Source organism: Polyodon spathula, chromosome 20 (genome assembly GCF_017654505.1).
Source record: "Polyodon spathula isolate WHYD16114869_AA chromosome 20, ASM1765450v1, whole genome shotgun sequence".
Taxonomy (NCBI): Eukaryota; Metazoa; Chordata; class Actinopteri; order Acipenseriformes; family Polyodontidae; genus Polyodon; species Polyodon spathula.
This window is the reverse complement of record NC_054553.1, coordinates 13,869,073-13,881,416: the sequence shown is the minus strand read 5'-3', so window position 1 is coordinate 13,881,416 and position 12,344 is coordinate 13,869,073. Positions and strand designations below refer to the sequence as shown.

Sequence of the window (12,344 nt, the reverse complement as noted above, 5' to 3'; positions counted from 1 at the left end):
TGTCAGCACCCTATACGAGGGGAAAATTTACCTCCAACCGGCTTTTAAAAATCAATGTGAAAGTTAATTGCTATTGATTAGTACTTAAATTGTAAAGGCAAAGGAAGGGCAGATTTTCTAGTTTTGAAATACACATTAATAAAACAAGTGTGTTTTGATTTAATACCTGCTGACAAATACTTAACCAAATCAGTCAGAAAACACAAGTATCCAGAAACACCTAATAACTTGTATGGAGGCAATCTTCACTGTCTGACACATCGTTACAATTTTATTGTAATGCAGCCTTATAAAAGCTACACGTTTATCAACTTACACAGCTCTACTAACTGTAACAGTCAATGCACTCTAATTCAGTGTGAACAGATTACTGTAACGCCCTGCGAAAACTGTCAGCAACACACGTTTCAACGTCTACATTTACTAGCAGAAACAGACTCCTGAAGCTGGAAAGCCTACTTATTCTCAAAGTAGTTCTGTTTAAACAAGTTATCTACAGTTTTCACAATGTTTTAGGTAAGTGATGAAATTTCTGTACAAAATCCAGATCATATATTAACATTAGAAGCTTATTTGTGCAATGTCATGTGAACTGTAGACAAATCCAATTTTGTACGTCTGTTAAAATAAAACAAAATGATGCTCTGCTATACGTATTTGGGCCCCCGTACCAAAATCAAACCACTCTCTTCTGCTCTTAAATAACCTGTGCAAATAAATGTTTGTGTTAAGCAAAAAGATCGATCATTTCCTAATTCTGTGTACCATCAACAAAACAAAGCACTTTGTTTTTTGGTATGTTGAAGCAATACACTGTTTTGATAGATGTTAATAGTTAAAATAATACATACTGTGGTAGAATAACCTATTGTACAGCTCTAGGATGCTCTTTTAGAGTTAAAATTACTAAGCCTTTTTAGATTTTCGTCTTTGTGAAATATAAAATAGCTAAAGTTTAAACCATTCTGGAGAAATAGTACTTAATTACATTTTTTGCGCCATGTTCGGGAACGAATCCCACTTTCAAAGTCATTTACATTATTTCTCCATTTTAATAAGCCTTAACTGTATTGCAATTTCCAAAGTATACCAGCTCACTAATTTGAATAGCTATTTCCAAAGTTGAACCATTCAAAACAAAAGCTGTTCTGCATTATCAGAACCCATACATGCCCTGGCAAAAGCAAACTCCATAATAAATAAAGAGTAATCCCTTCAAGCAGTCTTTGTACACTTTCTATTGGGTCTTGTATAGTATACGTTTGGATTAAATCACTGCTCTGCTAAGCAATTGCAGTAACAAGCTTGATGATGTTACTCTCATAATGAAACTGATCATGCTGAATTTTGAAATGAGAACACAGGACTACATAAATGCAAAGAGTTTAATGATTGTCTCTCACAGACTCTGAAAACTGTTCCTCATTGTTTTTTGACAGTGCCGTTTGACAGTATAATCAGATTACAGTCACAGCTCCAGCAGAATGAGAGTGCAGGAAGCCTGTCTATGCACTAAACTAACACCAGCTGGGTTGTGTTCAAGCATGCAACTTGTTTCAAAACATTAGTGATAGAGTAAAACTATGTTAAAACATTTAACCTCTGGTGGAAACAGTTATTAACCATTTATATATTTACAGTGGTATAAAATGCATCAAAATATTGGACATAATGGCACCAATTAAAATATGTAAATGTTTCTTTACTGTTCAGGCATTCAAATTATTTATTTATTTATTTTACAGCCTCAGTATAAAAACAGAAGACAATGATACAGCAGTTGGCAAGTTCTTACCTGGTAAGTGTGTACTCCCTGAGTCCAGAGTGCAGGTTCATGGCAGAAAAAGTACCTATACAACCCCTCAATCGCTTATCACGACCAATCTTCCACGTGACAAACAGCGGGCTGGTAAAAAAAAAAAAATAAATTAAATTAATAAATAGATAGCTAGATAAATCATAATCAAATGAAAAGGTCAGTAAGATTGCATTATTCCAACATGTGGTTCATAGCTTTTGACTGATCTACCGAGTAAGATGACAGCTAGGTAATGACAAAGAACACCACGAGGAACACAATGACAGAAAAATACAAAATGCAAGTCACTGCATCACGGTGTCCTTATTGGTTTAAGTACCAGTCCCGAAATGCAGCATTCTGCGTTGACCAGATGAGACAGTGTTATCCTGTAGGCCCACATCGGTGTCACTCGTTGGATTAGGCAAATCCCTAGGTCAAAGTTGTAAGTGGACAGCTTAGAAATGGTTAGTAGGTAATGCATGTGTTCAAATACCTAAACATTGAACATCAATAGTAAAGCTGTAGACTGTGTGCCTGTGGCCGGGCTGTGGAAAAGCCCTGCACACAATTAAAACGGGTAGGGCGAAGCCCTCCATGTAAATAAATGTATTACTGATGGGGAAAATGTATTGTTTATTTTAAAATGGGTGTTTATTTTGTGCTATTTAAAAAGTATTTTGTGTTTAGTTTTAACAGCGTATTATGATTTAAAAATGTACGACTAAATGCATTTTGTGTTAACTTAAAAATAGGGATGGGAATTTGAAAAGTTTAAAACGTATAAACCAAAGAAGTGGTTAAACATTGAATATACTAGGACGTATAACTGGCCACGTCACAAATTTCACCAAAACACTTTATATAAAAAAAAAAAAAAAAAAATCATTTTAGTAATTTATCATCGTATAGAGCAGCCCGTCACGTTTCCAACTTCTGTGATGCAACAGAAACGGCGGATATTACAAAAAGAAAGAGGTTTTACAAAAAGAAAGAGGTCTTCATAACTGGTGCAACAGAAAGATTGACATTTGGGCGGGTTTTATTCTCGGTCGATCTAGCGCTTCATTGGTACAGTGTGTGTTCACGCTGTAGTGGGCTTAGTATGGTTGAGTCCACATAGTGCAAGAAATGTGTTTTTTTCTTACGTTTGTTATATATTTTATAAAATTGCATATCAAAACAAACAAAGACGACAAAGTCACGTTTGGAATTATTTTGAGGAACCGGACGAGAAAACCGTTGTACGTAAAATTACTATACCAAACAAAATTGCTGTACCACTAAAACACAAGTTCAGTGCTTCATTATTTGAAATGAAAACATTCAGAATTACTAAATGCAGTAAAAAGCAAACAGCCAGAATAAACAGAACGTGCTAGATGGCGACTGCGAATACGTATTACAAGATTTTAAAAGTTGTTTGTTTCCCCCAAATATTAATTCACAGAACATATCAGTGTAATTTAATTATGTATAGGCTTTAATTTACCAGTACACTTTTATGCAAATCATTTGTTTAAAAAAACAAGTCCTTTATAGCTATGTAATTTGTCAACAGAAGGGGATATAAAAAAAAAATAAAAATGGATTTGTCGTTTGCGGTACAGTTAACATAACAATGTATTTATTGGAATCTGTGCATTTGACAGTTTCTGTAACATGTGTTAGTTGTGTTTTTTTAAATTATTATTATTGGTTTTGTTCTTTGAATATAATATAAATTAAAAAAAAAGGTCAGTTTATTCACTTTGTGCCCGTAGGTCCAGGTACATCAAAAGCGCAGTACAAATACACAGAGAGAGACATTTACTAAGAAATAATAAAATAAATGCTTTTTAAAAGAGACCAAATTCCTATTTTTTATTTATTTATTTATTTATTTTAAGATTTAGATTTGTTAGTATTGCATGCAGGACAGCAGGGATAAGATTGTTACCTTTATTACAAATGTGCACAGATTAATCTACCAATAATCAACTTATACCCATAAATTAACTGATAAAAAATTAGAATCGAGTAATACCACTAATTTCAATATATACTTTGGTGTGTGTGTGTTTTTTGTTTTTTTGCTGTAGATCAGTTTTTGCGATATTAAAACGTTATTTGCTTAATTAGGGATTCTTTCCGTGGAAAATACTAACCAGGGCTGACAGTATACATCATAATGTAACATAAGAGTATGTAGATATGGTTTAAACGCTGACACCTGCATAGTATTTAAACATTCATAAAAATGTAGCAAAAGCACATCCCTACTTAAAAATACGACATTGTTTTGTTACTGTATGGCAGCATAGATGGTGTTAGAAGCCCATCTCCAGATTAATTCATTGATTCATTTGTTGCTGTTCTGTAGATTGTCACCAGTATATAATAAGCCTGCCGCTTTCCGAGCTCAGTGTGGGAGTTCAAGAGGAGAAACGTGAGATTGAGACGGGAGAAAAAGCAAAAACGAAAAGAAAGAATGCGATTGCTACTTAGTGCTCGGCAGACCAGCATGGTATTTGCTTGAATTTTGTGTTCGATACTTATTTGGTTTAACCCTTTTATTTTTGTTGTGAGAACAGTGTTTTTGTTAAAATATTTTATGTACTTTTGTGCTAATAGAAACCACGCCTCAGTGAGTACCGACCTCTGAGTATCTGTGAGCTTTCAGACCTGGGCTGGGTACCTAGTCAACCCGCGGCTACCCTGTCAGCGTCCCACAATCATGTTCAATTTTGCTCTAGTCAGTGTTTACAACAGTACCATCAATAGTTCAGAATTCATCAGAACACAGACTGTGGGCTTACCAGTTTATTTACATTACATTAAGTTAACAGCTGCAGGCTCACAAGTTTACTCCCTTCTTGAAGCTTTCTGGACGCAAAATCTGCTACTAACAGGATGGAAATAAATAAGACTCCTACTGCATAGAAGTTTGATCCATTTGTGGTTTTACTATGTGTTTATTAAGACAGGCCTGAGCTTGCTACCTATACACTGTGGCTAGTTAAGCATGTAGTCATATTCCAATCCCTGTGACATATGCACTAATATCTTCTTTTCTCCCATTAACATTTCATAAACAGGTACTGTACAAAAGCTAATATTTTCAACGTGGGCTTGAGAGGTAACAATCTTCTGTTCTGAAAAACACTGACCCAAGAAGAAACACTGGAGAATAATAAAACTAGGACCTGCATACAGAGCAATCAGTCCAGCCACCCCCTCTGCTGCTGCCCAACATGATCCATGAAGTCATCTCAGTTTAATCTGCACCAAAGTCTGTGCAATGCTGCATTACGATTAATAGCTTTTAATCTTGTAGCGGTAACCTTGGCAAAACAAACAACTGTGAAAGACATTAGCAAACGAGCAATAAGTCAATCCAACGACATCCTAGAAACAAGAGCACAATACTCACAGTGCTGCCGTATTGAGAACAGGCTCTTTCTACAAACTGAGAAACAAACACCTAGCAACAGCCATGACTCAAACCAGAATGGAAAAACTCAGCATTGTCTTCACTTTATAATACAAAACTACACAAAAAAAATACAAAAAAAAAAGCATCTGACATGTCATTCAAAATAAATAAAAAGTTCAGTCTAAACATGCTTGCAGCATGTTGATTGAAACAATAAATGTGTGCATCAAAATTAACGATAAACTGTTAAGATAATGATGAGACTGTGAATAAAAGTAGAATTAAATGTGCCTGTTCGTTTCATGTATTCAGTATTTCGCCTTCATCTAATTTGTTAAAGAATTAAAACGCAGTACATAAAGCCAAATGCATGCCAAAAAATAAGAGCTTTTTGACAACCTATATTCATGACAGAGCTATGCCTCTGTTACTCATTTTTTTAAAAGATCAATATAGTTTCCAGATTTGCTGCAACATAAAATGATGTTAGTTTTGGAGGCATAGTTACATACACAATCTTAAGACAAAAGAGTTGACCTCACTGTGAGGTGGCATCCTGTGCGTACAGACCGAGATGTTGAGAGTGTGTGCGTTTTGAAACAAAAATCCTTAACGCTGTAAGAATAAGCCTTCACTCGATTCAGGGCCAAACACGATATTTATTACACTAACACATGATCAAAGATAATCTGCCAATGGTTAACTAACAATTAACATGTCGCTGTGGAACTACTCTATCTGTTTATTCGCTTCTCTACGCTTCACAACAACAACAAACACTTCCCCTGTTTTTAGACCCAGCTAGTCCCGCCTTGTCCCACTTCACGGCCAATCACCAGCAGCTCCTGTGGTCTATGCCTGTCCCCCATTAGCTGTTCAACCGACGTGACGCACAGCCGCTCCTACTCCCAAGTGTTCCTACACTTCACAGACCTCACATAGTATATGTTACAATATTATTATTATTATTATGTTCGTTTTAATGAAGGCCGTTATAGCGAGGGTGTACTGTATGTTTAACAACTGTCAGCTAGATACAATGCAATCATGCTAAATTGGTTAAAACGGACATTAAATGGGCTCGTTTTTAACACTTATGTTCATTTGATTTTCCTTTCCATTTGTTGATGTGCTTCAATTTTGACTTGGCCGTTATTTTATTTTATTATTTTTTTAGGGAGGGGGCACATGGTTTTTATAGGGTTATTTTAGTTTTTTTTTTGTATTTTTTTTTTTTTTTTTTTTGTTTTTTATTTTTTGTTTTTTTATTTTTTTTGTTTTTTTTTTTTTTTTTTGTTTTCTTTATTTTTTTTTTTTTTTTAATTTATCTTATTTTTTTTTTTTTTTTTTTTTTGTTTTTGTTTTTTTTTATTTTTTTTTTTTATTTTTTGTTTTTTTTTTTATTTTTTATTTTTATAAGAACTATTGTATTTTTTTTTGGGGGGGGGGGCACATGGTTTTGACTGCGTGTGTTATTCTATTTTAGTTTTTTAGGGGGGCACATGGTTTTGACTTTACATGTGTTATTTTATTTTTTTAGCGGGGGGCACATGGTTTTGACTTTGCGTGTTTTTTGGGGGGGCATGGTTTTGAATTTGCGTGTTTTTTTTTGGGGGGGGGCATGGTTTTGACTTTGCATGTGTTTTTTGGTGGGCTGGCGGTGGGTATGTTGTCGAGGCTTACGTTCTCAAATCTACACCTGGTGTTGGGGCCTCAAAAATGACGGTATTGAATATCGCGATATTTTTTATATCATCGTCACGGCATGAAAATTACAATATCTGCACAACCTTAGCATACACTTCTCAAAGTAATGTATTAGTCTTAACAATTCTTAATTCCACAACCAAGCATACACCTCCAAAAGCAAACAAAATCTAAATGGGACTGCTTACAAAAACAAAACAAAAAGACACGTGAAACATACACCTCCCTGTTACATTTACATACTCATCCACATCCTTGCAAAGCTCAGTAAATCTGCAATGAAAATCAAATATCGAAACTACGCACACAGTTAAATGCTTTTTATATCAGACCACAACATTAAAAAAAAAAATCCAGCCTAATCAGCTTTTTTCACCACAGAGATTACAAATAATCTTTAAAGCAGGTCAAACATACAGAAATCACAGAGTCAGCATCAAACTGAGGTGAACTGAGGCGGTAGGACTGATATGTTCTGAAACATACTAAATGATGCCGGAAATACTAGTTTTGGGACTAACAGGATTTTGTCGTTCGGACATTCGCTCAATTTAAATATTAGTTTTTCAAAAAGTAATAAAAGCCATTACATTGCTCAGAACGAAGGCAGAACACAGTGCTATATATACATAATGCTAGAAACATATGCTAGGGAGGGTGGAAGGTACATTTCCTCCATTAAATACTTTGTCAGAGCATCAGTCAACCGTGTATAAATCAGCATACTCTGTTTCATACACATTCTCTACAACACATCAATATTAAAAACAATACTTGTTTGGCTTTTATTCTCTTTTTAAACTTCTGTCACCAAACAGTGAATTTATGGATGGAATTAGCTACTGCACTCTTAAGAATACATTACAGAGAACCACTGGTCTGGATAACATCATTACCAAGCCTCATCACTGGTGGAGAGGCAGTTCTCTACAAACGGGTACAAATATATTGGTGAAGAATTATGTTCCTGATCAATCACATTTTCTGTAAAATCAGATAAATCCAAAATAATGCCTTTAGAATGTTGGATCTGCTTATTAATGTCTAAAAATGAAACATTAAAAAGGCAAGAGCAATTTTTACATCAAAAATTATAATAAAACATTATTATAATAATACATTAAGAAACTCCAAACTAGCCCTGACCTACATTGTAAAACAATCTTTAACCCGACAATCAGCCATGAAGCCAGTGCAAACCAGCTGGAAATAATCTGCAGCCTCACTTGGACAGATGCCACAGCACAATCCTTACAATAATTATCTGGATCCCAGACAGAGCAATCTCAGCCAAGCCACTGACTGTGTGAACCTGCACAAACCCCTCAGTCCCACCCAGCTGTACCAATGGGGAAGCCAGGACCCTGCTAGAAATGAGCTGTCACGCTCAACTGGAGGGGATCCAAACCGCTCAGGCTCTCTGGGATGTTCTGCTGTAGATGTGCAGTCTCTTATGTTGATGGTCGAACCAGGGGTTCTCAAACTTGTTTTGCTGTGCCAACCTTTGGGAATGTATCGTGCTGTGATGACAACCACCCACCCACAGTACATTATCATATGAAATTACTACATAGGAACACTAAATAAATCATGGGCATGTAATTATGCTTGCAGTCTACGTCGCCACAGCCTTTCTAAAAGCTTGTGGGGCATGGGCAAGATAAACGAGGTGAGGGGGTTTGGGGGGTGGCAAAGGTTTTCAGGAATAAATCAATTATAATTTCAGCTACTATAAAATGCACTTTTATTTCGACCAAACACACGTCCGCTGTAAAATAACCAGATTACAAAATGAAACCATGGCATAACTAGACCCACAGAGACGGAAGGGTTTAAAATCAACATTAAGCTTATCATTTGTGTTTCTGGTAGTTCTGTGTGAATTAAGATTTAATTGCCACCAGAAATGAAGCATTGAAAACCTGCACATAGTATCGGTACCAAACTTACAAACAAACTGAGTTCGCCAATGATTGTGGCAATAATCATAACATCCGAGGATCGTGGCAAATTAAAAAACAGATTAAGAAAGCACTACTGCACGCCCCCAGGACTGGTGACCGTGTTAGTATATTGTGGGAAAGAAACATGTATTGTTTGGGACTGCGAACCTGTTGTTATTTACCCCTTGCAGTAAACATTGTTGCGTATTGCCAGGGATTATTATATGGTCACTAGACCCATTATTATAAAAATAAAACCACCACTTTCCAACTGAATTACAAGTCTCTGTCTGTTAATTATGCACCGCATCACTCCTACACCTGTACACTGCAAACCAATTTGCCACAACCCCATAATACTGTTTACATTCTCCCACATACTGTAGTACAGCGAACTGCAGTAGTGCAGAAACATGCCAACAGTACATAAATACTACGATATTTACTGAGCACAAAAACAAATACTAAACCAAGAGATATTTCTACACACACTAGTAAGAGTTTACCCAACGCAGAAGTGCTGTGCACTTTTCCATGACTAACTTTTACCAGTATATTCATTCTCTCCCAACTATCCAATTAGAAGAAAACATCTTTCTCCCCCAATATCAAATTAGTACTATTACTGCCGACATGGTTCACTCCACGCTAGGAATGCAGCTGCGTAAACAAGTGCTGCACCAGGTCCAGTGTGGATGCAGATATTGCTTTATCTGTCTGTACTTTGTCAAAAACACTATTTCAGGATCAGTTTCATTCTTTGGTCTGCTGTGAAAACAAACCGTAGCAAGTCTGGCCATGTGGTCTCTCCCTTTACTGCAAAATGCCTGAGCCTAGTGTGAAAAACATTGTTAGTATAACAAGGCCGCTAACTGCAATGGGAGTAGCAAATTTCTGATAATCTTAATCTTCCTGCCTCCCCATATCAACATCCTAATTACCTACTGACAGAACCAGATGCTTTGTGATAACACCGTGTAACAATTTTTTATTTTTTTATTTTTTTTTTGTTCCTGGGTAGTAAGTGTTATTTACTAATTGCTTATGCCTCAAAAGAATAGAAAATGGCTATTATTCCCCACAAACTTTGCTTTTGTGACCAGGACAGTGATATTTCAAAATATCACTATTTCCAGTGGGAAAATGGGAAATGTGTGTCTTTTCGTTCACATAGTCAGAAAAAAACAACATACGTATCCAAATTAACATGTATTTATACTAAAGTAATACAAAAATGACTACAAAAGATTTAGAAGTGAGTAGTTTTTCGAGATTTCCGATTATACTGTAAACACAGGCATCTTGCTTTGGAAAGTTGAGGGGCAAGGGAAAAGAATAAGCACCGATCGTAACAAGGCAAAAAATTCTTGGTAACTGTTAAAGCTCTGACCAACCATGCAAACCTACTAACTGTTTTTATCATGGGTGGGGAGGGGGAATAAATAACAGCACAAAACTAGGGCTGTATTGTAAACCTTCACAGGTTCAAACACACTGTTTTATAGTTTTGGGGGTTTTTTTTTTTCCCCCCAGGTAACAGAAACTGTTTGACAATAATACTATAAAATGACACACTGAATGTCACTCAAGTAAAATTCGACCTTTTGATTTGTATAATGCATATTACGTAAACAAAAGTCATTGTATTAATTATAAAAACATGATTTAGTGATTTCAGAAAATTGGGATTTTTCTTTTTTTTTTTTTCCAATGCAGTGTCTAGTGTTTGGTCCCAAAATGTTTTACTACTGCTAGAGTACAAGGAACTGAAGTTGCAAAGCTCCCACCAAATTTGTGTTGCTGTGGCAACAAGATAAACCTTGTGGTCCCTCAAGAAATGTCAACTTGGTCACACAAAAACATTTAAATACAAATTATTATTCAAACCATTTTTATAGTTGTTTGTGAAGACTTTACCATCGAATCTTGTCAATGTAAAAAATATATTATTTTTTTCTATTTTCTGCCTAGAAATGTACACAATTAAATGGAGACAAGTACAATACGTTGGTATTTTTTGTTTGATTTTACAAAAATATATATATTTTTTTAAACTATGCTACTGATGCTCTTTAATATAGTGGATAAACATAACACTGAACAATGAGAAAAAAATGTTGAGCAGTTTTATTTTTATTTTGCAATTTAATCTTGTGACAATACTGTGACCAAGTTGAGAAGAATAATTGACTAGTGACTAGTACTCTTTGAAACTTTAATGACTTTCAAATAAACAATATATAATTAAAAAACAAAAATATGTATTTACCAAATGGAATACTTTTTTAAATGTTTAAAAATGTATATGTGTATTTAGGCACGAGGATTGCACAGCACTTCACGTGCAAGTAAAATGTAATATGTGAGCACGGGGAATTGCACTTTATTAATTCACGTGCTGGGATTCAAGTGAATAATTAATTGGTAATTGAATCCCAGCACAATAGTATATATAGATGCACGTTGGCACATACTGGTTGTTGGGTGTTCGGTGAGCGGAGAACGGGATTGGAGACGGAGGAAATTAGTAGTAGTAGTCTGTTTTTTGTTTGTCTATTTATTTTGGCGTAGAGTGCCGTGTCCTGTGTTTTTCGTGTTTGTTTAAACCTTTTATTTTGTAATAAACCGGCGCCAACAGGCGTCTTCATCATTTCATTTCATCCGTCCTGTGTTTTGTATATTTCATTACCTTTCCTGGTTCTGACGCCGCCCACTTCGGCCGTCTCTGTGACACGTGGTGTCAGTCTTGGGATAGGTCCATTATATGTATTGTGTCCTGCATACGTTACTTTACTACTGCTGGAACAACCGTCGGCAAAATTGCAATGTTTATTTTCCAAATTTTTGTTAGTGCTTTTTGTGGCCTGATAACCTTGAGATTGCGGTTGTATGTATACTTACTTTGTTTTGTCATATTGACTACTATTCTTATTTCCTCCGTCTCCAATCCCGTTCTCCGCTCACCGAACACCCAACCACCAGTATGTGCCAACGTGCATCTATATATACTATTGTGCTGGGATTCAATTACCAATTAATTATTCACTTGAATCCCAGCACGTGAATTCGTGCTCACATATTATTACATTTTACCTGCACGTGAAGTGCTGTGCAATCCTCGTGCCTAAATACACATATACATTTTAAACACTCGTGTTACACAGACCCATTTATATCCCGTGTACCAATGTCTATACACCAACATTGAAACACACCACACGCAACACATAACAGATAATACACACAGGGGCGGGCACTTTGTCACATATACCCCCTCGGGGTGCTGGCGGTCCTCAGCAGCCCTTGCATAGGCTGCTGAGGGAAGCACGGGGAAGAACCTCCCGGCTGCAGTGGCCGAAAAGAGGGCCAACACCCGCACCCCAGCTTGTCCTGACTGCCAGCCTCGCTTCGCCCAAGGATGCCAGCCTCGCTTCGCCCAAGGATGCCAGCCTCGCTTCGCCCAAGGATGCCAGCCTCGCTT

General features: G+C 36.2%; 1 protein-coding gene across 1 annotated transcript in view; it reads right to left on the bottom strand.

The window, feature by feature from the left end:
* The window catches only part of LOC121295441 (AMME syndrome candidate gene 1 protein-like), a 92,587-nt gene that overhangs the window by 38,668 nt on the left and 41,575 nt on the right, over nucleotides 1–12,344 (bottom strand). Inside the window, exon 2 of the mRNA XM_041220050.1 lies at nucleotides 1,796–1,906. Within this exon, the coding sequence (XP_041075984.1) occupies nucleotides 1,796–1,906 (111 nt within the window). The remainder of the gene's footprint in view (nucleotides 1–1,795; nucleotides 1,907–12,344) is intronic.